Genomic DNA, 25,392 nt, shown 5'->3' with positions numbered 1-25,392 from the left:
ATTTTTCTACTTCTGATTCATGGCAAGTTTTTGAAGTCACCTTTTTAAAGCTTCTATTTAATTTTTCAATTGGTGTGTATTAGGATGCACTGTCTGTAGTGTTTCAGTAGCAGATGCTTTTCTCTCTCTATTGCAAACCTTTCACCATACAGTTTTGTGCAAAAAGTTTTTCCTCAACCATATCAGAGTCTTAATCCATAAAGCAACAAATCAATCAATGCAAGCCTAAAACCCTGCCTTGAACTTGCATAAAGTACTGCTTGAACTTTAGGTGGTAAACCCCTGAAAGTTTGCCCTGGAGGGGGGAGGGGAAACTAAAATATTAAGGCTACAACATTTGCAGTCAAACCAGTAGGATGTGAAGGTCAACTGATAACTACAGGGGATTAGTACACAAAAACCGCCAATAACCTACCTCCCCTTTCATCATTCGAACTTTAGCAAGCCACCATCCACAAGGTTCTTGGTCATTGGCTCTGGAGTAAACCTGTAAAGACAAGAGTATGTGGCGATGTACACAATTCTTCACAATTTCATAAAAGCAATAAAAACCCCATTTACATTAGAATAACTATGAACACAACATGTTTCATGTCTGGTGGTCCCGTCTGGCATTTCTGCATTAGAATGTTCAATCTTGTCTATTTGGTGACCGGACAGAATATACCCAGAGATGCCAAAACAGCATTGTTCGCTAACTTGTCAGAGGGGATCCCCAGACCTCTCCGAACTCTCATATTTATCTTCATAGCAGCTATAACAGTAGTGCGAGCATGGGAATCGCCCTTGAGTAATGCTACGTTGGCGAAACACAAAATAGCCTAGATTAGGATTCATGAAAAATTGACAACTATCCTTAGAGATAAAGTGTGGAACCCCTGGATTGTGTACATTCAGGCTCTCTAGATACTGGAACACCCTGTGGTTGAAGGTCCAGGCAGAGGGGACCAATATATATTAATATATGTTCTAATAACTTCCATAAGGATGCTGACGGGGAACCATAGAGTTTCCCCTATCTTGATGCTTACTTGGGAACAAGGTATCGTGCCTCGAGGCAAATGGGACCAATTCTTGACACCTTACCTCTCTATGTAACTGAGCTATGTGTGACCTACAGTTTATTGGAATATATTTTCATAATTATTTCCACATTTTGACTTCCTGCAATTAGGTTGAGTCTAATGCCTTTGGTAAACTTGCCCTATTTGGTAGAGCCTTCTTGTCAGGCTAGGTCTTTTTGATTTGTATGTATTCTGGTTACGACAACTTGGCCTTTGATCATATCCACTCTGACATTTACTTGATATTGTTAGCATTTTTGTACCAGGTTAAACTTTTGGAAGAGATTAACTACTAACATTTTACAGGTATTTAAATAAAAAAAGGTGTCACAGTCCTCTTCTAATAAAACAGAAGAAAGGAGTCCCCAAAGCCTGCAGCTCATCAAACCCTTCATGCAGTTTGATTGTTTAACAATCCCCAGACACCTATTTTGTCAAAATAGATAGTTACATAGTTCTGAAAATATGTTATTACAACAATACTACCAATAGAAAATTTTAAATATGAAAAATAAGATTTAAAATAATTATTTATATTGAAACTATTCTAATAATCAGAAGGATGCATCTAACAAGCATCACCAAGGGCAAGTATATTTGGTTGATTAGTATACTGGATTCCTTTACTTTGAGTACAGTAGTTCACGCCAGGACAGGGTATTTTAATCTTCATTATGAGAGTTATGCTTCCACCTGAATCTGGCAAAAAAATAAATAAATAAAAAAAAAAAAAAAAAAAAAAAAACGACAAGAAAATCCCCCATGATCCCTGGCCATCAGGCAAGGCTTCAGTTTTTGAAGCTAGCCATAAATCCCAAAAGCAAAGTGGTGGGATCCCTGTGTTGTATTACAAGAAAAAGATTTTACAGGTAAAGAAAAAAAAAAAAAAACTAAATTTTCTACATGCCAGGACACAGGGTATATTCATCTCCATTACAATAGGGATATCCTAAAGCAATAAAAATGAAGGGAAAGCAACATGGCAATAAGCCAAACCTTACACACAAGCCTCCAAAACTTGCTGACCAAATGCCTTCCCCTGAAATCCTGCAAAGCAGTCACTGTAGAAAACTAATGGGAGGGAAGGCATAGATTAGGGAGAACTGGTCCTGCTAAGTCACCAGAACATCCACCACAAATGCTCAAGAGTCCCTGGAAACAAATCTGTGCAGCATGCATTTCTGAACCTGGATACTAGAAAATCCACATCTGGGGTTCCCCAGCATCAGCAGAGCTCCTTGGACACCTCTGGGTGAAGAGCCAGCATAAGATCCATTTCATCCTGGACCGCCTGACTTCTCATGCCTCCATAATGATTTCTGACCACTGCTTTGGCGTTGTCCAACTGAACCTTCACATTGAGGCCCTTCAGCTGCACTGACCAAAGTAGAAGATCAAGTCAAAAGGCCCTCAATCCCAATATGTCGATGGGTAACGACCTCTCCTGCAGTTGTCAAGTTTCCTGGACTGAGAGGTAGTACATAAATACCACACTAGCCGAACAGGCTGGTATCCATCATCAGGATCCTCCAAGATAGGGGAAACGATTTCCTTATTTCTAAAATATCCGTGAGGGGATCCACCAGCCAAAGACAGTCTCATGCGGGGAAATAACCACATCAGGGCCAATGACGCTGTCCGCCTGCCTCATGCCACAAAGATATTCAGTTGGAGGGGCAGTGAATGAAACTGGGCAAAAAGGAACTGCTGCAAAAGAGGAACTAGCAGGAACTAGCAGGAACACCAGAGATTTCACATAAAATGAAGCAATACAAAGAGAACAGGAGACTTGCACATATCAGGAATATGAAGTTTTGGGGTAGCAAACGATTTAAGTCTCTTGAGGTCTAAAATGAGACAAAACAGCATCAGGTTTTGGAATCATAAAAAGGGTTCCAGTAGAAAACACAAACGTTCACCCCTTGAAATAGATGATGATCGAGAGTTTTGTTTTCTTTTAGGTACCGTATTTTCACGACTATAAGGCGCACCGGATTATAAGGCGCAGTAGCAGTGAATGGTAAATTTTCAAACTATTTTCATATATAAGGCGCACTTTTTTTTTGGAACATTGATCCGTGCGAGGTTTACTGGCAGGTGCTCATCGCGAACCCTTGGATGACAGTTCTGGCGGATACTTTATGCCAGGCATCCACTATCCACTGGCACACAGTGGCATTACTGGCCCGGCGTTGCCTCCCGGTCTTCGTGAAGGAGTGCTCTCCTTCCATCATCCAGTTTTCCCACGTGATTCGCAGTTTCGCCTTGAAGGAACGATTGACACTTATGTCCAGTGGTTGCACCCCTTTGGTCAAACCATCCAGTTAACGGTAAACTTTCAAACTATTTTCATATATAAGGCGCACCGGATTATAAGGCGCACTGCCAGTTTTTGATCAAATTTTAGGATTTTCAGTGCGCCTTATAGTCCGAAAAATACGGTAATCTTATCCACAGTCACCTTCCACATGTTATCAACGAAGGCAGGTTTAAACAACATTCCCCTTGAAAAGGTAAGCATGCCACATGCTTTTTTGCAAGGTAACTCCGCTGATCAACACTTCAGCATAAGATACACAGCATGTGTATTGGCAAGACCCCAACCAGAAAAAGGTGCTTCATGAAGTCCTTCAAGGGATCCACTGAGAAGCTAAGAGCACGTGGAAAATACTTCAGGTTGCTGCTCGTTTCGGTATCACCACTAGCAGGATCCTTTTCTCTTGTCAAGTGCCAAGCTCAGACTCTTAAAGGCTTCAGAACACACCTACAGCCGCAATTTGCAAGTGTAAGGCTGCCTCCAATAGAAAACAGTTTTAAATATGGCCTCCAGACATTTGTCTGAGGCATCTTTAAATACTGGGACCTCATCCATTGGACACATGTGGGTCTTAGGCCCCTGTCACTCGAGCGACACATCAAAGTCCGACTAAAGTAGTGCAGGGACTACATTGAAGTCGCACAGATTCAACGATACTCATTGGAAATCACGGAGTATGACTTGTCCTGCAGCTTGGGACTGCAAAGTCGCATGACAAGTCACACAAACGTGAAAGGGGCCTTATCAAGATAAGAAACTAGTGGAATCCAACGAAGGCATACTCTATTTCTTAGTGAACTCACTCTCTCAAGGGTACTGCAGAGCAAACCTTTTTGGCAGAAACAGCACTTTGTCAGAGTGAGCCCAGTCCACATAAGAAAACATTTAAATAAGGATGTACAGGATTGTAAGGATGGTGTGGCAGATGCCAGAATTCAAATCCTCCAACCTTTGGAGAAGAGGATTTGGAAAGCAAAAACTTTAAATAAGTTTAGACAACTTCCACATGGAAAAGCACAAAGGCCTTTTTGGGTCTGAGATCAAATCTGACCCTGGAGTTCAAGAGTAGATTCCTTGGAAGAGAAGTCTTCAGCATCCTCTTCTACCGAAACATTGTCTTCCTTTACCACTTCCTCCACTGGTTCCTCTACTGCTAAAAAGGTGGAGGGAGGAGAGAGCTGGACTTGTATCGCACCCAACTGTTCTGCAAGGCAATTTACAGTATAATTGTGCAGGATCCCATTCCACAGGGTTCAGTGCTGGCCAGCAGAGCATGGTCTAGGAAACATTCATTTGAGTACAGAAAACCCCTAGGAAAGTTGACCCAGAAAGCTTGTTGAACCCCAGACGGAAGATTTAAGCAGCTAGCTACGTTTTTGTGCAGAGACTGCACAAACATGAGCATGATCAAAGACACAAGCAAAAAACTGAGGCCCTGCCTGACGGCCAGGGGTTATGCCTGGGAGGAGATTTCCTGTCTTTTTTTCCAGTGCCCAAACACTTGTAGGTGGCAGTGAAACACTATCTCAAGAGAAATGAGGATACTCTGTGTCCTGGGATGTATGTTACAGAAAGTATTTTCGGCACTCCCTGCTTTCTCCCACAAAACAGCAGGTGAGTTTGGTGATATGACACTCATCTACGAAGCATACGCTATGGCATGGGGAGGGGGGTAGCCACTGAATGCATACTGCAATGTTTCTGGAGCTAAGGAGACGTTTTAAAAGACCTTTAAACGAAGGAAGGCTGTAGGCATATTCACCACCCCATCAAACATATTCTACCTTAATTCTGCTTTTAGAAAAAAGCTTCAGATATAAAAAAAAAAAAAAAAAAAAAGCACAGCCCTCTACTGCACAAGCGACTGTTCTTTACTTCCAGTATTCTATTTGATAAGGTAAGTAATAAGGTATTTTTGTTTATTTGCCTGGTCATACCACAGAATGCTATGCTAAAAAATAGCCATCTAGTCAGGCTTCAGTATTAATAATTCCAGCAGGTAGAAGAGAATACAAATTGACAGAGCAAGGAGAATGTACAGGAAGCCACACACATGATATTTCATTAGTCTGACTGAACTGAAAAACTGAAAGATTATTTCTGGATTCTTCAAATTGTTTTGCTTCCATTTTTAACAGCCAATCATCTGAATGGAGGGGCGCTTTGTCCACAGGGCTGAAGCCATTATACACTACCTGGTTTAGTTTCAGGACAATTGAGCTGCCATCCTGTGTGTGATCGGCTGCCATTTTTCTGTAGCATAGGTATATGAATTGTTGTATATTTTTAGGTGCATAATCACACTACAGTTTAGTTGGAATGACATATTTTTCACTTTTGTTTATGGGTGTTTTGGACCTGCAGCAAACCAACAAAGTAATCCAAACTAGTTGCAATTTGCATACTATACAAAGTACTTCAGTGGCTGCTCAGATATTTTGGTGCAACATCATTTTGTCTTGGGAACCTTTGAATGGGAGATTTCCTCTACAAGTTATGGAAACACAATTGCATAAGTTACTGCATAGGGCGAACTAATCCGAAAAGCAGCTTTTCAGCTTTCTTCCCAAAGGTGGAAAAAATACTAAACATTGTTCATCATTAGAGAATTAAATATGCTGTTATGTTTAAAACGTACCTCAACTTCATCCCCTTCTGTAATTTCTTTCTTGATATCTGGAAGGGGTGGCATTCTAACTTCATGGAATGGAACCTGACGTTCTGGCTGCCAGCTAAAGATTGCAGAACAATTCCGTGTTAGTAAAACACTCATCAAAAGCATGCGCAGCAAGAAAAAATAGGGGCATACATACTTGTTTTCAAAAACAACCGTGAGTGAATCTTCATGGACATCTTTAATGAATCCCTGTAAAGATAACAAAGTGCATATAAGTTTACCTGAGAACAGTATGTAGACATTAAGCATGAGTTAACCCCCCCCCCCCCTACTCACAGCTTCAAATAAAAGGATGGTGATGCATTGTTGTCACCACCTCTTACTTCAGATACATATGTGATTACGCGGCGAAGCGTTCATGAAGCTTCTCTATTGCTTGGAGACCCTTCCTGCAGACCCTGTGCTTCCATTACTTATAATCAGAACCTCAGGGACCTTCACTCAGTAACCCCCCTCCCCTTATTTTATGGTTTACTTTTAATGCAAGGAAAATTTTAAACTGGAATTCGAACTGTGAAAATTAAGAGACCTGCATAAAAAAAAAAAATATATACACACACACATTATATATATATATATATATATATATATATATATATATATATATATATACACACACATACACACACACATACATACACACACAAACACACATATACGCGGCTTGACAAATCCCAGGCGCCAGGTCGCACTGGTGACTAGAAACGGAGCCTGAATGTCTAGGACTTCAGCCGTCCTCTGGATCAGCGGAGCAGCGGCCCGATGCCTGAGCGCTATTTGAAATTCCCGTGGCTCCTATCCATACTTCTCATGGACAAGAGGCAATCTAACTGGTCAGCACCGTCACATTGGCAGCGCTGACCAATCAGAACCAGCTGCCTCTTCACTTTCAGCACATCCATAGGATGCACTGCTTGACTTCTGTCACTGTCAGCCTCCTCGTTGCAGTCACCCGGCACACATCTATCTGACATCGGGAAAGAGTGCCAGGTCCACGGCTGAGCGGTGTGAGGGGCGGGGGAATGGTGCACTGGACCTGGGCTCTGCCCAGAATTTCATGCGTCAGCCACTCCCCTTCCCACTGTTCCAGCCTGCCTGCCTGCATGTCACTGCTTCTTTAGCCCCTGGGGAGGTGGGTGTGCAGACTGAGCCTATCCTCCCCTGCCTGAGGGAAGGACACAACCTACAATCACAGTTGGGGGGCAGTTTACCTATAATTGGCCAGGTGTGGGAGACCCCCCCCCCCTCAGACACGTGTGTGGGGGAGCAGAGTAGGCCATTTTTTTGGTGTATGTGGGGAAGGTGGCAAGGATTCCTCTGTACACACTATAGAGCTGAGGGGACCTCAATGTACATATACACAGCTACCTTAGACTTTCACTCTCCCCCCCCCCTTCTATCCCCCTCCCCTATCTTTCCTTCTCACTCTCTCTCTCCCCCCCCTTTCTATCCCCCTCTTGCCCTCCTCCTACCACCCCCCTTCTATCCCCCTCTCGCTCTCCCCTTCTACTACCACCACCCCCCCCCCTCACCTCTATCGCCCCTTTTCTACCTCCCTCTCCCCCCCCCCCCTGTCTTTTTTTTCTCCTCTTTCCATTTCTCTCTTGCTTTCTTTTTTTTTTCTGGGTGCCAGGCAGCTGATTTGAAAAACTGGCTCCTAACTTTTTTAGCTGGCTCGTAGATTCAAAGAAAAACTTTCCAGCACCGTACACACACACACATATATATACACACACCCACATTTTTTCATGGATTTACAGAGCAGGTCAGTAATTAACCCACCCCATGAAGGTAAGTGCCAGTAGATCACTACAGCAGTGATCTATTGATGGGAGTAGAATTTTAAAGCATGGTGTTAACATGGAGCTCTGGAGCAAGATCGGGACTGGGCTGAGTTTGCTTTCTTCTGACATTGCTTGTAACAAAACTGAATTCCTATAGCTGAGAGTGGGAGTTTACCGCCTGGGGCTGCCCCATAGGCGTTGTCAAGTTTTTTCCTGCCTAGTGTCCTACTCCTGTAGGAGGCAGCATAACCCAACTGTCAAGAAGATAAGGAGCTGTGTCCGTCAATGAAAGAAAGAGAAAGAAGGGTAGGGTCAGAAAAGACAGGATGAAACAACCTTTTTACACAATGCAGAGGATTGTGTATGGGTTCCATATAACAAGCATGCTTTACTGCATATACAGACTGATCTTACTGTGGGTTTAATAAAACTTTATTACAGGAAGATCAAAGTAAACAAAATGTTGGTACTTAATTATTTAGCCAGAAAATCAGGTATTGACAAAGATGCAAGTCAAATCATCCCCTGGCTATAAAATGTGGCAAGTACATCTGGATACAACTACTATCTGAACAAAATTCCAAATCTTTGAACAGGTAAGATATTGAATAGTGCTATTATTATTATGCGGCTTCACAGCTGGCTTCCCGTTGCATATGCACGAGCTGTGCATTGTGAATGGTCCTGCAGCCTTCTGGGACCTAGGACATGGGCGCTGGACTTTCACTCGGATCGCAGGTACCCATCAATACTAGTTCCCCTAAAAATTTAGGAGGAAAGTCAGAACTTCCTCTTTTGGGAGAAATTTTGCTTTAACTGCTTGCGGACTACCCACTGTAAATATACTGCGGCAGGGTGTCCACTCTGCGCTGAATCGCGTACCTAGTACATGATTGGTGTGCCAGGCTAGGGAGCGCGCTGCGATTGGCTGCAACACCAACCAATCAGTGGGTGCCAGCTGGCGATTGGTCTCCAGCACCAGTCGATCGGCTACGGACAGTACCGAAGAGAGCCCTGTGCAGGTCAACACATGGCTCTCTTCGGACAGAAGCAATGCGCTTTTTTTTTTCCTCCGATTGGTCAGCCGCAATATCGCATATCCTGCTATAAGTCACTGATAGTCGCCATTACGGTTAAAAAAAAAATAAAAAAAATAGAAATTCAATTAACATATCCCACAGTTTGGAGAGGCTAGAACAAGTGTGCAAACTAATCATAAGCCAATTGGGATTTTTCTTTTTTGCCCAAGAATACGTAGCAGAATAAACACTGGCCTAAATTGATAAAGAAATGTTTTTTTAATTTTTTGAATGAGTTTTAGAACAAAGTAAAAAATATTGTTTTTTCATCTTTTTTTGTTTATAGCGCAAAAAAAAAAAAATATATATATATATAATAATGATCACATACCACCAAAATAAAGCTCTATTTGTGGGAGAAAAGGGACATCAATTTTATTTCGGTACAGCGTCACAGGACCGCAACAGTTAAAGCAACAGTGCCATATAGCAAAAAACTGCCTGGTCATAAAACCTTCCGTAGGTCAAGTGGCTAAAGACAAATGTAAATTTGTTCCTAAAGGGAGCCAGGGTGGTCTCAAGCGGTTGTGCAGAGTATGGCTCACTTCACAGGAGTGAAATGTGGAAGAGCAGCTTCTGGAAGGAGGTGGGATGAAAAATTATTAAACTAGGTGGGTTGCACTCAGTGCATCTACCTAAAGTATAACTGAAGTCAAAGCCCCCCCCCCCTTCTCAATATGGATAGAGTAAGGGAGGGTCATAAACCCTGTTGGGTTGTTTGTTTTGTTTTTTTGCAATTTTGTGTTCCACTTGGGAGGTTTTGCCTTTACACTTTGATAAAATGACAACTTAAACCAACCAAAAGGTTGATACCCTTTAAGTACACATGTTCAATAGCTTGGTAACAAATTGCTAATCAGCCGTTCACATGGCAGCAACTCAATGCATTTAGGCATCTAGACGTGGTAAAGACTTGCTTAAGTTCAAACGGAGCATCAGAATGTGGAAAACAGGGATTTAGGTGACCTTGAACGTGGCACTGTTGTTGTTGCCAGATGGGCTTGTCTGAGTATTTAAAAAACTGCTGATCTTCTGGGATTTTAACGCACAACTACACACCAGAATGGGCAGACTGGTTTGAGAGAATAGAAAGACAACAGTAACCCAAATAACCACTTGTTAAAAACCAAAAGTACTGTATGCAGAATACCATCTATGAACACACATTTCGAACCTTGAAGCAGATGGGCTACAGAAGCAGAATACCACACCAGGTGGCTCCTGTCAGTTAAGAACAGCAAAAGAGAGGCTACATGTTGCGCAGGCTCACCAAAATTAGCCAATAAAAGATTGGAAAAGCGTTGCCTGGTCTGAGGAGTCTTTCAGCTGTAAACATTCAGATGGTAGGGTCAGAATTTGAAGTAAACAATATGAAAGCATGGATCCATCCAGCCTTGTAGCAACGGTTCAGGCTGGTGGTGGTATAATAGAAACATAGAATGTGTCGGCAGATAAGAACCATTTGGCCCATCTAGTCTGCCCAATATATCTGAATCCTATGAATAGTCCCTGGCCCTATCTTATATGAAGGATAGCCTTATGCCTATCCCATGCATGCTTAAACTCCTTCACTGTATTTGCAGCTACCACTTCTGCAGGAAGGTTATTGGTAATGGTGTGAGGGATATTTTCTTGGCACACTTTGGGCCCCTTAGTACCAACTGAGCAATGTTTAAACGCCACGGCCTACCCAATTATTCTTGCTTACCATGTCCATCCCTTTAGCATTACAGTGTACACATCTTCTGATGGCTCCTTCCAGCAGGATAATGCACCATGTCACAAAGCTCAAATCATCTAAAACTGGTTTCTTGAACATGACAATGAGTTCACTGTACTCCAATGGCCTCAACAGTCACCAGATCTCAATCCAATAGAGCAGGGATCTCCAAATTTCGACCCCCTAGCTGTTGTGTAACTACGCGTCCCATGAGGCATTGTAAAACTCTGACATTCACAGACATGACTAGGCATGATGGGAATTGTAGTTTCTGAACAACTGGAGGGCTGTAATTTGGAGACTCCTGCAATAGAGTATCTTTGGGATGTGGTGGAACGGGAGTATTGCATCCGACAAATCTGCAACAGCTGCATGATGCTATCATGTAAATATGGATCAAAGTCTCAGAGGAATGTTACCAACACCTTGTTGAATCTAAGCCATGAAGTATTAAAGCAGTTCTAAAGGCAAAAGGGGGTCCAACCCGGTACTAGCAAGGTGTACCTAATAAAAGTGGCTGGTGATGATAGAGATAGATAGATATTTTCCCCTTAATTCCTCTTCACACAGCCTTCGAGCAGCAGCAGGAGCCAGATTTATGGGATATTTTCAAATTTATTTTATTAAAATGCTTTTGGAGTAAAAATCTATCTATAGATAGTTTTCTATTTAAGATACATTAATAATTTAGTTTACTCAGCATGAAATGGAGCTTAGTTGTTTTGTTGCAGGAGGCTGTATATTCTGCAATATTTACATTTTTAGTAAACTCGTTCAATGAATCCAAGCTCTGCCAGCTAAGATAGATGCACTGCATTGATGTATACACACAATTTCACAGTTACCAAAAGATAAAACAAAGGTCGGGGATATTCCTTTATCCCATTGTTTTGCAAATCTACAAACACTACAAATTGTATGACTGATCAGTTCTGATACTTTTACCAACCAGACAAGCTTATATTCTAAATAGGAAACCTTATTTGTGTGCAAATATTAAAGATTCTAACTACCAGCAAGAATACGTCCTTACATTTAAAGAGCACCAGTCATTTTAGAACCATCATGGCAACTTCTGTTAGCGGACATCCACTCACCTTGTGGTGTTACTGCGGAATCACCAGCTGCCTCATTAAAGTGAATGGGACTGTCAATGAATCAACAGCAGGTCAGAGCTGACAGATGCTATTTAAAAATTATGATTTAAGTCAAATTGATTTAAACCAAGCCTTTTTATTAGAGATTTAAAATAAGAATTTAAATCAAATCCACCCTGCATATTGCCATGTCAGAGTAACCATGAATGATTACTCTAGAATTGTTATCAAATAGCACAGAGCAAGACACAAGCATTGAAATTTGTTCTGTAAAGGGTTACTAAACCTAGGAGCCTATATCTGGTCTCCCACAATATACAAAACATGGAAATGTAATTATTTTAGTAAATATAAACTGCTAAATACCTTTTCTCATCAGCAGTATATAGCAGTCCTGTGACTTCTATCTTTGCCTGTTTAAAGTTTGGTGGAGGAGTTTGCATACTGTACTGGCTGTCCTATCAGGATGCAGGACCCCTGACCCTCTGTCTGGGCAGTGGTGACTGGCCCTGGGATCACATGCACTCTCCCAAGGAAACACTCTCTAGCAATACACACCAAACTGAGCATGTGCAGCTTGACTCCACTTACTCTGTCTTATCTGGTCATGTTTTGGGGCCAATGCAAGAAGGGGAGGATCTGTGCATACAGGATCAAACAGCGTTTTTACACAATGCAGAGGATTAACCCCTTAAGTTCCACAGTGAGTATAACGTGCATGCTTTACTGTATTTTCATGCTGGTTTTACTGTTGTGGGTTTAGCAACACTTTAATGCAGAAAAAGAATCCTCAATGGTCGAATTGAGAAATGTAAAAATATGTACCCATGATTTTTTCCTACAGAAGCCTGCAAAGTATTGTACCCCGCTATCAGTGGATTGTGGGTACAATGGCAGGTTCCTGTACACTCTTCCTAAAGCTTTCTGCCCATATCTATATAGAGCTATTAGTTAGAAAGCTGGAAGTGTGAATGGTATATGGGTGCACTAAATTGGCACTGGCAATCCATTGAAAACTTCAAGCCATGGTGGCAGACAGGACTAGTTTATTCATTAACAGATCCTAGTGAATGAATGACTCAGCTGTACTGGAGGATTACATGTCCTCCAAAAATAGTCACCAAGAAACAAAAGATTTTAGAATTGAATCCATATAATGCTTGTACTAATGTTCAACTTGCTGCAGCTTCAGAAACATCCCAGCCACTCAAACAAATGAGCCTCATGGCACAAAATTAAATTAAAACTTAATCAGAGGGCCTTGACATGTTTTGACCAGTTATTTTCTAAAACGTACCCATTTGGCAGCTTTATTACACTCATAATTTGTCCTACAGACACATGGATGGAACATGGAATAAAGGATTAGTAATATCACCTAATAACTGCTTTGATTACCAAGCTTTGCTAATGGTGCTTGACAAGCATTGTTGATTTACTGGCTCACAGCTTCCTTCCACCCCTTTGTGACAGTCTTTGCAAAGTTAAAGTGTTACTAAACCCAGGACCCAGCATTCACTTTATCTGGTCTGCCACAATACACAGAACATGGAAATGCAATAGTTTTAGTAAATATAAACTGCTAAATACCTTTCCTCATCAGCAGTATATAGCAGCCTTATGACTTTATCAGTATCTGGTTAAAGCTTGTAAGAGGAGTTTTTTATTCTCCTCTGACTGTTTTACGAGGCTGCAGGACCCCTGAACCTCTCTGTCTGGACAGTGCTGATTGGCCCTGTGCTGATCACATGCACTCTCCCAAGAGAAAAAAACAAATAAAGTTACTTACTGGTAATGTCTTTTCCAGTAGTCTTTCAGGACAGCACCTTTGAGAGGTCCTACCAACTGGCTGCCTCAGTTCTTCAAGAGTACCTCCGGCCACGGAGGAGACAAAGATAAATCATACCAACCTCCATCCTCTGATCATCTTACGTTCAGAATTTTCTTCGTATGGGTAACGGTGCTGAAAGTCTACCGGAAAAGACCTTACCAGTAAGTAACTTTATTTTTCCCTTATCGTCTTTCAGGACAGGCACCTTTGAGAGGATAAGCGAGTACTTACCCTTAGGGTGGGATTACCGCTTGAAGGACCTTCTGACCAAAGGCCTAATCTTTAGCCGACATTCGGTCCAGTCTGTAGTGCTTGGTGAAGGTTGTATAACTGGATCAAGTCGCTAGCCGACAGATCTGCTCTAGGGTAGCACCAGCTCTTTCCGCCTGGGAAGCTGCAATAGCTCTAGTGGAATGTGCCTTGATACATATAGGGGACTCCCTCCCGGAAGAAGTATAAGCCCAATGGCTAGTCTAAGCCATCTGACTAACAAATGTCTACATGCTTTAGCACCTCTACTAGCGCCAGCAAACAAAAGAGGGAATTTGATTTTCTGAATTCCTTTGTACAAGCTATGTATTGAAGGACACATCTTCTAACATCCAGCTTATGGAAGTTTTCTTCCTGTTCTTTTACAGGATTTGAACAAAAACAAGGTAGAAGGATTTCTTGGTCTCTATGAAATTTCGAGACCACCTTAGGAAGGAAAGACGGATCGGTTTTAAAAATAATGCGATCTGAAAAAATTTGCAGAAATGGAGCACTAATAGAAAGAGGTTAGAGTTCACTAACCCTTCTGGCAGTAGTGATAGCCACCAAAAAAATTTGAGGGTTAAAAACTTAATCGAGCAAGACGAAATAGGTTCAAATGGCTCTCCTTGAGAGCCTGTAAGACCACGGATAGATCCCACACAGGAAAAGGGAGATTGTACACCAGTCTCTGCTTTCTTAAGGCTTTAAAGTAACGAATCACCCAGGGATCTTTGGCGAACAATGTTTCCAGGAAACCAGGGGGGTTTCACTGCTAGTCCTTTCAGGACCGAGAACTACGGTCTCTTGGGCCAGTGTGGTGCTAGGAGGATCAGGGTAGTATTTTCTTCCTGAAAATTTCTCAGGACTGCTGGCATAACATTTGGGAAAAGGCCAAGTTTGTGTGAGGGCATCTTCCCCGGGAGCCCAGTCCCATCCGTTTAGGGAAAAAAAAAAAGGAGATGCGACTTCGTGTTTTGTCTAGAGGCAATGAGATCCACGCATGGTTTTCCCCATTTCTACATAACCCACTCAAAGACTTCTTGGTTTTTAAAGTCCAGTCATTCTTTAAGGCTTTTCTGCTTAGGAAGTCGGCTAACTGGTTAAATTCTCCTTTGAGGTGAACCGCCGAGAGGGAGCGAACCTGAGCTTCGGCCCACTGAAGAATTCTCTCTGTTAACACCCACGGAGAGCTGTTCCTTGTTCCCCCTTATCGGTTGACATAAGCCACTACTGTGGAATTGTCTGAGCGGACATGTACCCTGTGTAACTGTAATAATATCTGAAAGGCTCCAATGGCCAGTTCTACCACTCTCAGTTCTCTCCAATTTGAGGACTGCTTTAACTCTTCGGGTCCCCAGGACCCCTGCGCTAGTTTGGATTTCAGGTGCGCGCCCCAACCTGTGCCACTGGCGACAATACTGGATGCTGTCTGGATCCAAGAGAGGCCTTGAGACAAATTTGAGGCGTTCCTCCACCACCACAGCAATCTTTTTACCCGTGCTTTGATGTGTAGTAAGGAATCCAGGTCTCTCTATCAGTTTTTTGGTGCACTCAGTTTTTATCACACCCATATGTAGGAATCAAGGTCTCTAGGATAAAAAATTGTAGAGGACAGAAGTGAAGTCCCGCCCACTGTACTGCTGGAATCGCGGCTGTGAGTGACACCCCAGTGTCGACATGGCTTGTCTCACAGAGATTGCTTGACTGTTTTGTAAAAGGCCCACCACTCTATTTTTGTTTTTGCTTAAAGGCAGAAAAACCTTCTGAATGGTGGAATCTATTTCATAGCCTAAGAACGTGATAAATGCCAAGGCCTCTGGCATCGGCATCACTTTGGTAAAAACGTGGGGGGGGGGGGGGGGGGAGGATAGTCCGAAGGGGAGGGCCTGAAATTACCAATGCAGTATGCCCTCCTTTGTCCTTATGGCCAACCTGAGGAATTTTTGACCCCTTTCCGCAATGGGAATATGCAGGTAGGCATCTCTTAGGTCTAGAGGCAATAAAGAAGTTGGGGGGGGGGGGGGGGTAGCCCTTATTGAAAAGATCAATTCCATCCTGAATTTTTTGTAAATGATCAAAAGATTTAGGGGCTTTAGGTTCAAGTTCAGTCTGTATTTGCCTGAAGGTTTCTGTTCTACGAAGACATGGGAGTAAAATACCTTGTCAAACTATTTCAGTAGTACCTTCCGAACGACCCTTTGCTTTGTTTTTTCAGTTCCTTGAGGGAGGAGAGGATGGCTGAAGACTTTTTCCAGCATTTTGGCAGACTGGTAATGAACAGCCTGCATATAGGAGGGCTTAAAAACTCTAACAGATAGCCTCTTATGATCCCCAAGATAAACTGACTGGAGGGGGATCTTTTCCCACTGTCTCCCTCCCACCGTAGTGAGCTCGTCATTGTGATTTTTTGGGCTGTTAAGGAGGGCGAAAAATCGCCCCTGCAGCCCCTCCTCCTTTGGCTTCAAGACTTCCTCTGACTTCCTCTATCCCTCGGATTTCCTTGGAGCAAAGACATTTTTCTGAGGAAAAGATTTCCTTTTGAAAGAATCTTTATGTCCCTGTTTGACAGTAAAAGATTTTTTCTGATCTGCTGTTCGGCCCAGGTTTGGAGACAATTTTAGATCGAACAGATGGTCCCCCTCATAGCTTGGCTTTAGATCCACTGTCTCCCTGCCAAGTTTTTAGTCAAAAAGCTCTCCTTGCCGAATTAGTTAAAGCTGAAGACCTAGCTGACATGCGTACTGATTCCGCCGAAGCGTCCGCAATATATACGCCACGCATGTGTTTCCCCACTTGTCGAGGGTACCACTGGTGGGGCATTTTCCTGCTGTGCCAACTTGGGGGAACTGAGAAAACTAAAAATTAGAAAAAAGGTCCTTAAAGGGCTGCAAGGCGCTAGCAAGCTTCTTATCTGATGTAGCTAGCTCAGAGTTATGTACATCAGTCTGTTCCCGAACTAAGCTATCCAAACAATCCTTGCATAGCGCCTTGGTCCAAGATTCCCCCATAGCGGCCTTGCATGATGGACATCTTTTCTTAGGGTTATGAGGTGGATTGGATTTTTCTGGGGCCATACTCTAATAGAAGACAATAACATACTTCACTGAAATCTAAAAGGCACCCCAGACTTCCGCCGCCAACCGCGGCTTCCTGTTCCAGGTCACGTAAAAGAGAGCTGGCCCGACAAAAATTCGCTGGTCCCGAGTCAGAAGCTGGGGGACAGCAATACTTTTTTGGTGAGCCACTCCATGGAGATGTCGGAGGCACAGGCCTCAGGGACTGCTCCGGGGGAAACCAGAACCAGCCATCATAAGGTAAGGAACCCTGGGGTGGCGTTTCCTTATCCCTCCAACCAGCTCCGTTACATTTATTTCCACTTATGGCTCTTAAGGGAAGTAAGGGAGGTTTGTGGGGTACACTTTGGGATCTTAACGGTGGTCATCCTTAGTACGGCCTGCCACCAAAAGAGTGTTACTGAAAGCTCCCCTGAGCTAGGCTGGGGCAATGACTTTTGCGACCAACAGGTAGGTGGGATTTTCTCCGCCTGCGGTCCCTGTCTTTGAGAGAGCCTAACTCCCTCTGTATAGCTCCAGCCTCCTGGCTGGCTCAGCTAAGGTCCCTTAGATCAGTGGTTCCCAAAGTGGGGGTCGCGACCCCCCGGGGGGTCGCGGAGTGGGGGGTCGCGAGATGATTTACAGAAACTTTTTTTTATTATTTTTAATGCGAGTTAATGCGAGACACGGCAGGCAAAAACATTGGGTTTTTTTTTACTGGTCAATTTTGAGATTTTTGGATATTTGTCTTCAATAACATGTCTTCTTTCAGACTGTGGTGAAAAAAAAAGTCCGAAATACACATTTAGGTCTTTATTTTATTACACTTTGTTTGCGTCTGTAGATTTCGCGTAAATAGGAAATAGAAACCCTTTATTATAAAAAAAATAGGTGGCTCTTAACGTTTTTCTGGCATAGCGGTGCACGGCAAATATTTAATGCATTCAATGAAAATATTCAATGGTATTCAGTGCAAAACAAAAATGAAAAATACAATTAGCCAATAAAATAAACAAATTATTGTGGCATTAATTAGCCCATAAACAATATTTATTGTAAAGCCTAAACGAATTTGTTTAAAGAAAGAGGCCGCTCACTCTAACGTTAACCAGATAAATGTTAGCTTTTATGAAGCGCATATCCAAGTGTTTGTGCGGAGTGGAGCGCGCACTATATGACATGGATAGAGGCGCCGCTGCCATCACTCGCATTTTCCTATCAACAGTGGAAACAACTTAAAATACTTCATTTCTGGTCGGCAGCTTGTTCGTATTCTGTCTGTAAGCATTTCACAGTTATGGATGTATTTGTTTTTGTCCATAATTTGTTAATAAAATAGCCTGGCTTAGAGATTGTGTTCCTTTTTGTTTTAGCTCTGTCAGTATGTAACCAAATCGCAAATCTTACATACGAGGGGGAGGGGTCGGGGTCGCGGGTCGTCAGCAATCTAATATTGGGGGTCGCGGTCTGAAAAGTTTGGGAACCCCTGCCTTAGATGGTGTCTCCCCGCTGGAGGAAACATCAGAACTGAGGCAGCCAGCTGGTAGGAGGCTTAGATCTTGGTGATTTGCGGCGGCGTTTCCTGAGATGGGAGGAGCCAGGTTCTCTCAAAGGTGCCTGTCCTAAAAGACGATAAGGGCAAAAATATAGCAACACACACACCAAACTGGGCATGCGCAGCTTGCTCCATGTCTCCGTTCTATCAGGATAGTTTGGGGACAGTAAAAGAAAAGAATGATCAGAGAAGACAGGGTCAAAAAGCCTTTTTACACAATGCAGAGGATTAACCCTTTAGGTTCCACAGTGAGCATAACAAGCATGATTTACTGCTTATACAAACTGTTACTAAACCCACTCCAGTAAAATCACTTTAAATAGGGTCTACGGTCTGGCTCGCACTAGACACATGCCGGTTTTCGGTAATTCGATATATCGCGGTATTGCATAGCCACGGTATTGTTATTGTGGCATTTTTAAAATACAGAGTTTCTCTGTCAAGTCTGCCTGACTTGTGAATTGATACATTTCAGTGAGCTGGATGACTCATTCACTCACACAGCTAATGCCTATCAGCAAAGTCTCCCAGTAACTATAAACAAAAATGTTTACATTGTATCTTTTCCTTCCCTCTGCCAGGGAGAAAGGAAGTTTAACCTCTTAAAGACTGGACCTTTTTCTGACACTTGTTGCTTGCAAGTTAAAATCAGTTTTTTTTTTGCTAGAAAAGTACTTAGAACCCCCAAACATTTTATATATTTTTTTAGCAGAGACCCTACAGAAAAAAATGGCGATTGTTGTAATATTTTATGGCACACTGTATTTGCGCAGCAGTCTTTCAAACGCAATTAATAGACTTTAATGAATAAAAAAAAAAAAAAAAAACGTAACAGTAAAGTTATCCCAATTTTTTTTTTTGTTACACAGAGAATCGTGAGAGAATCGTGATCTTTATTCCAAGCTAAAAAATCGTGATTCTCATTTTGGCCAGAATCGTGCAGCTCTAATATATATTATATATATATATATATATATATATATATATATACACATATATACACATATATACACACACACACACACACACACGCATAGCAGCCCACATTACATTATTATATAGCCATCAAGCAGTGTCTGGCCTACCTGGTGATGACTGGTCCTGGCGCTCTGATCCGATGGCCTGGTCTTTAAAGGGGCAAATCCTTGCGATCCAGAAGTGGTTAAACCTGCAGGAGGACCAGTGTTTTTATCTATTAATGACTTTACTATTGCTTTAGGCCTGGTTCACATGTATGCGGGTTGGCGGTTCACATGTATGCGGGTTGGCTGCCCACATTTGCACAGGCATAGCAGCCCATTGATGTGAATGGGCTTGAGCTGCTATGCCTGCGTTTTCAGCTGAAAAAGGTGCATGCAGAATTTAAAAAAATGCAGTGGCCATGAAATCCATCCTTCTTTTGCACCATGCGACTTACCTGCCGTTGCTGCACACGCAAACTGTTTTTAAATGCCGTGCCCACGTATACAAAAAATGCAGAAAGCTTGCCAGAGCAGGAACTGCAGGTTAGTCGCATGGTGCAAAAGCAGGATGGATTTCAAGGCCACTGAATTTTAAAAAAAATGCTGCATGCACCTTTTTTCTGCGGAAATTGAGGGCATAGCAGCCCGTTCAAATCAATGGGCTGCTATGCCTGTGCAAATGTGGGCCGCCAACCCGCATACATGTGAACCGCCAACCCGCATACATGTGAACCACCAACCCGCATACATGCGAACCACCAACCCGCATACATGCGAACCAGGCCTAAAGCAATAGTAAAGTAATTTATAAACAACACCTCCTTCAGGTTTAACCACATCTTGACCACAAGGATTTGCCCTCTTAATGACCAGGCCATCGGATCGGAGCCGAGCGCCAGGACCAGTTATCACCAGTTAGGCCAGACACTGCTTGATGACCTATTTTAGGCCTGGTTCACAGAGTCTGTACTGACTGACTATATAATAATGTGCATAAGTGAACCAAAGCCCCTAAATTCAGCAATGAAATTGAAGTGAGGTGGAAATTTAATAATTTAAATTTAATAATAGAATACCGTGATAATACCGTATACCGTGGCAAAACCTTAATCATTTAATCGCAGCATGAAAATCTGATACCGTCACAAGCCTAGCTCGCACCTATGCGTTTTTTTAGTTCTGCAGAAACACTACAGTCCATTTAACATTATTTCCTATAGGCCACATTCACATCTGTGCGTATTCCACCAATGCATATTTTTTTAAAGGGTCAGGGACTTTTTTTTATTTTGATGGAAAATTACGGAAACGCACCAAAAAAGGCTTGCGTTTTTAATACATTTCTGCTGGTTTCTCCAGCAAGACAGACATCCCAACAACCAGGCTTACATACATTCTCCAAAATATATTTTGTATTGCTTTTCTGAAGGCGACTAGGCCTCCTCACTGCCTGTTTTAATTGTGAAAAAGTGTGCGAGATTGGGGGGGAGGGGGTGGCCTTCAGGTACCTATTATTTTTTTGGGTCATCCACAAAGATCTTTGCAGAGTTTTCGCTTTACTTCCTTTCCTGTACATACAACAGGAAGGGAAGCGAATATAAGGAAAGATCTTCAAAATGAGGGAAATGGCCTCCAACAGCTGTCAGAAGAACAAGCATTTCTGTTCCAGGTGACCAACTCAATCTAAACTTTCTGCCCCGGAAATAATGGTCAATAGTACAAATAGAGGGGATAAATCTCCCCAGCACAGAGCGCAAACTGAACCAGACAAGGGATAAAGGGACTTTCCACATGATATATTTGTACTTGATAAACCTGTGTGACACAAAATATTACTGTTTTATGCTCATACAGGGTCTTATGCCTGGTGCACACAATGAGATAGGACGAATAATGGTCTTTTTTTTGCACGCTAGTCTCATTTTGAAAATGTAGAGTTTGCTAAAGTTACCAAAAAATTCTCGTACAATAGAATAAAAATTTGGAAGTGTGTTATATTGTATTTTCAAACAATAAGGCCTCATGTACACGGGACGGTTGAAATCCTCTCCTAAATGCTGTGACTTAACAGCTAATAACCGACGGTTAAAAATGTCTGTTTTGCCACGTTTACCAGCGTTTGGGTTTAGAAGCGTTTTTACATTGTAAAATGGTCAGAATTGTATCCCCATTGAAAACACCTAAAAACAAAACGCTTAAACACAAGGTACCACGTTTAGATGCGGTTACAAGCATTTGGCGTTTCAAATGCCAATAAATTTCCTTCTGAACACATTTTTTTTCAGAAGTCATTAAAAACTCAACTGCCTCTAAACAACTATAAATGTCTACATGTACATGGACAGGTAAGAGAACCGAGGAGAGTTCAGGGGCTGTTGAAAAAAACGACCCAACTGCTCCTAAACGTTCGTTTTTTAGCAGCAGTGTACATGATTAAACAAAAATTTTCGTGCTTTTGCCATAGGATAAGCAATCGGACGAACTTTTGTGATCAGCTCTCAAAAGCTCTGTACTATGAGATTATCTTGTACAAATCGCATTGAAAGTGGTATTTTTTGTAAAATTTTCTCATGTGTACGGGCCAAAAACTTAAAGCTCTGAGGCAGCCGGGCAACTTGCTTTTTCAAAAAGTAGGCAAAAGCAGCCCTCCATTCTCTCAGCATAGGCTATGTAAACCACAATAATTAACCTTTCCCTTGCTCCCCTTTTGTCTATTTAAAGTTACATTGAAAGCATTTTTTTTGATCTGTTTAGTGCAAAAAATACCTGCTGGAGCCCAACCATGGAATGGAGATGAGAAAAGGGAAAGGCGTTCTGTTGTCGTAACTTATTCACTTTACTGGAAGTGTGTTATTACCCAAGTACAGATGTGAGTTACTTGTAGGATCATCAGGTGAAGAGAAGAGGGGGTGGGATCCCTAGGTCCCTTCATAAACTCCAAGAAAAGGATCTTACAGTTAGGGCCCTTTCTCACTAGTGTACTTTTGCCACGCTAAAACACATCTTTCCAGAGCAACAACAGCACATGAAAATTATTCCTCTTTAGATCTTATGTAACTGTTCACATTGCTGCCCTTTAAAAAGTCCTGCATGTTGCATCGTTGCTGCACTTGTCAAACGCGCACGCACCCTCTATTGAATCCCATAGGAAAAACACCAAAAATGCACCCGTGGTGCCCTGCGACCTCCTTGAGGGGGTCAGGTGGGGACGCATGTTCTGCAGGGTCCATGTTGCACTAGGGGAACCCGTAGCAAAATTGGAGTAGAAAAAAATGTATTTTCTAATTTTTTTTCAAAACGTCAGGCAGAGCGCACTGAAAAGAAAGAAAAAGAGAAAGAGAAAGAGAGAGAAAGAGAAAGAGAGAGACTCTCCACCAAAAATGCACCAGGAGGCCCAGAACGTCTGCACAGCACATGTCTGCAGCGATCTCGATGCAGAAAGAAAGAGCTGGAGGACCAGCACTAGGGTATAGGGAGGGGCTCCAGCAAGAAAAACGCCTCCAAGAACTCCCAAAACATGTCTGCCAGTGATTCCTATTAGAAATCCACCACAAAATGGCCACCGGGTGTACCAATATGGCCGCTGAATCTTGCAGAGCATATGGGCTACAAGAAAATGCGGAGCTACAGAGAGCCCTCGTGGGGACCCCCCCATCAGACTCCTGGATGGGATTGGCAGGAAGGGGGCCTGGGAGTGACCGGTAACCCCCCCCCCGGCATGATCGTTCGTCCGTCGCCAGCGGCGCACACCCCCACATGAGGCCTGACACTAGGTCCCAGCCCCCGGAGGTAGTTAAAACCGTCCCACAGCCCCAGTAGTGAGAAGGGGGTGATGTGGGTGGGGTGGGGGGCTTTGCATGACAGGACAGAGGGGAACCCGGGGTTGTGAAGGTCCGACCGTCCCAGGGAGGGTCCCGCGTCCACCCCCAAAATCCGCCGGGGGGACAGGACATTGACTCACCATACCAGGAACAGGTGGGTGCCATCTCCTGACAGAACCCCTCTCTGCCAAAGTGGGGGGGCTGCTGACCAATAGGAACGCTGCGACTCGGGCATAGACCCCAGTTGTCTGTGACCTGGATAGACGTTTAACTCGCGGGGCCAGTCCCCGTCCAGTGGGACTATGTCGTGGCTGACCTAGCGCGGAGCTGAGGTGACCACTGGATCTACTGTATATATCCAGCCCGTCGCCCAGAACCAGCTTAGTTGCTTGTAGATCTCACAGAAAACTAATTCCTGAGAAAAAGTGAACTAGAAAACACTATCTAGAAAAAAAAAATAAAAATAAAAAAGGTTGCCAGGACCGGATATCCCACAGCAAGGAACTAGGTCCTTACTCCTGACTAGGCAGATTAAAACTGACATTCTACAGTAGGGAGAGAGGGTATACCCCCTGGGACTGCCCATAGGCGTAGCCAGAACTTTTTTCTGCCTAGTGTCCTACTCCTGTAGGGGGCAGCATAACCCTACTGATATGAAGATCAGAAACTGCGTCCCTCAATGAACGATAGAGAAAAACTGGATTTTTGACTTACCGTAAAATGCTTTTCTCCCAAGTTCATTGATGGATGCAGTCCTCTGATCCATATCAGTAGGGTTATACTGCCCCCTACAGGAGTAGGACACTAGGCAGAAAAAAAAAAAGTTCTGGCTACGCCTATGGGCAGTCCCGAAGAGTACATACCACAACTTGAATTTGACCACTCAATGTGGGCTAAAATAGGACAAGTTCAATATAGGAAGGAAGGAAAAAAACAATTATGTATATAGAAAACCAAAATGAAAATGACATCAAATATTCTTGTAGTTGATCGAAACCAATAATTTCTAACGTTGATTGCTCAGGATTTTGATTCTATCTTGATCCAAAGTGATAGAAATTGCCAGAAAGGTACCACATGTATGGCCAGCTGAGAGCAAGGAAAAGCCCACTAAGCCCCCGTTCACATTGGTGTGATTTGACAGGTCAAATCGCTGCCTATTCCTGGCAAGGCACCGTCCCTATAGATGCAAGCCTGACTTTGTGCGCTGCACCATTTTCCAAAAGTAGTTCCTACCCTACTTTTGGAGACTTCGGGGGCAACTTTTATAGACATCTATGCATGAACCCACACAGATGCCTTTCAAGTTGCCCCTGTAGTGGGACTCAAATAGTGCGAGTTCAGATGAAGATTTTTAAAGCCGTGTTCAGTGTGAACGAGGGCTAAGGCAAATCATACTAAAACACCACCTGTTTTGCCAGCTGTATTTAAATAACTAAAATACTTCTAGTCAAGTGTGCTCCTTGCACCTGTGCCTATTTATCTACAACTAAGACCATCATACGTCTTATTTATACCCTTAGTGTTCCGAATTACTGCTTCGTTACAAGATCCGTTTCATTGAAAGTTATGAAACCAGTGAAAACACCAAAGAACTCTTTAAAGGGATAGATCACATATGCAGACAAGGGGCATCTGTAGATAAAAAAAAAAAAAAAAAAAAAAACTGCAGCTCTAAATAAAGTCTCTAAAAGCAGTCTTAGAACTTTCTGCCCAACGTCAAAGGTAACGTTTATTGTCCTGAATAGAGAGGTAGATCGTGGAGAAGAGCATCAAAAAGAGGGTTACTCAACCTGGGAAGCCAGGAGATGCTGAGGCCTGGCAGAAAAGGTCCTGTACCTATGGAGCCCTTATGGAATGACAGGCCTCGCAGAGAGTAGAAATATACATGTAGGCAGGCTTTCAACAGCACAGCAATAGTGTGTCCTCCATGAGGGCATGCAGCAGGACTTGCTATAGGTGTATGCCAGTTCCATACCTTATGAAACCTGACTGGAATACTGCCAGGAAGTTGCTAAAGGCCTAGTCGTCACTGCTCACCTCCACCATCACTATCACAGAAGTGAGCTCTCAAATGCTGAGCTCAGAGCTACTGCATCAGGGGGGGGAACAAAGAGTATGGGAGGGTGTCTGAATCAGAGAAAGCTCACTCCAGTGATGGTGGAGGTGAGCAATAACGA

At 42.9% G+C, this 25,392-nt stretch overlaps 1 protein-coding gene across 2 annotated transcripts in view; it reads right to left on the bottom strand.

The window, feature by feature from the left end:
• Nucleotides 1–25,392, bottom strand: part of FXR1 (FMR1 autosomal homolog 1) — a 135,676-nt gene that overhangs the window by 78,583 nt on the left and 31,701 nt on the right. For both annotated transcript variants that reach the window (XM_082249408.1, XM_082249409.1), the window contains exons 2-4: nucleotides 6,195–6,247; nucleotides 6,020–6,113; nucleotides 416–487 (exon numbers count right to left, since the gene is read on the bottom strand). In XM_082249408.1, the coding sequence (XP_082105534.1) occupies nucleotides 416–487; nucleotides 6,020–6,113; nucleotides 6,195–6,247 (219 nt within the window). The remainder of the gene's footprint in view (nucleotides 1–415; nucleotides 488–6,019; nucleotides 6,114–6,194; nucleotides 6,248–25,392) is intronic.

Source organism: Pelophylax lessonae (genome assembly GCF_965119305.1).
Source record: "Pelophylax lessonae genome assembly, chromosome: 3".
Taxonomy (NCBI): Eukaryota; Metazoa; Chordata; class Amphibia; order Anura; family Ranidae; genus Pelophylax; species Pelophylax lessonae.
The sequence above is the reverse complement of the archived record's forward strand: the minus strand, read 5'-3'. Positions and strand labels throughout refer to the sequence as shown.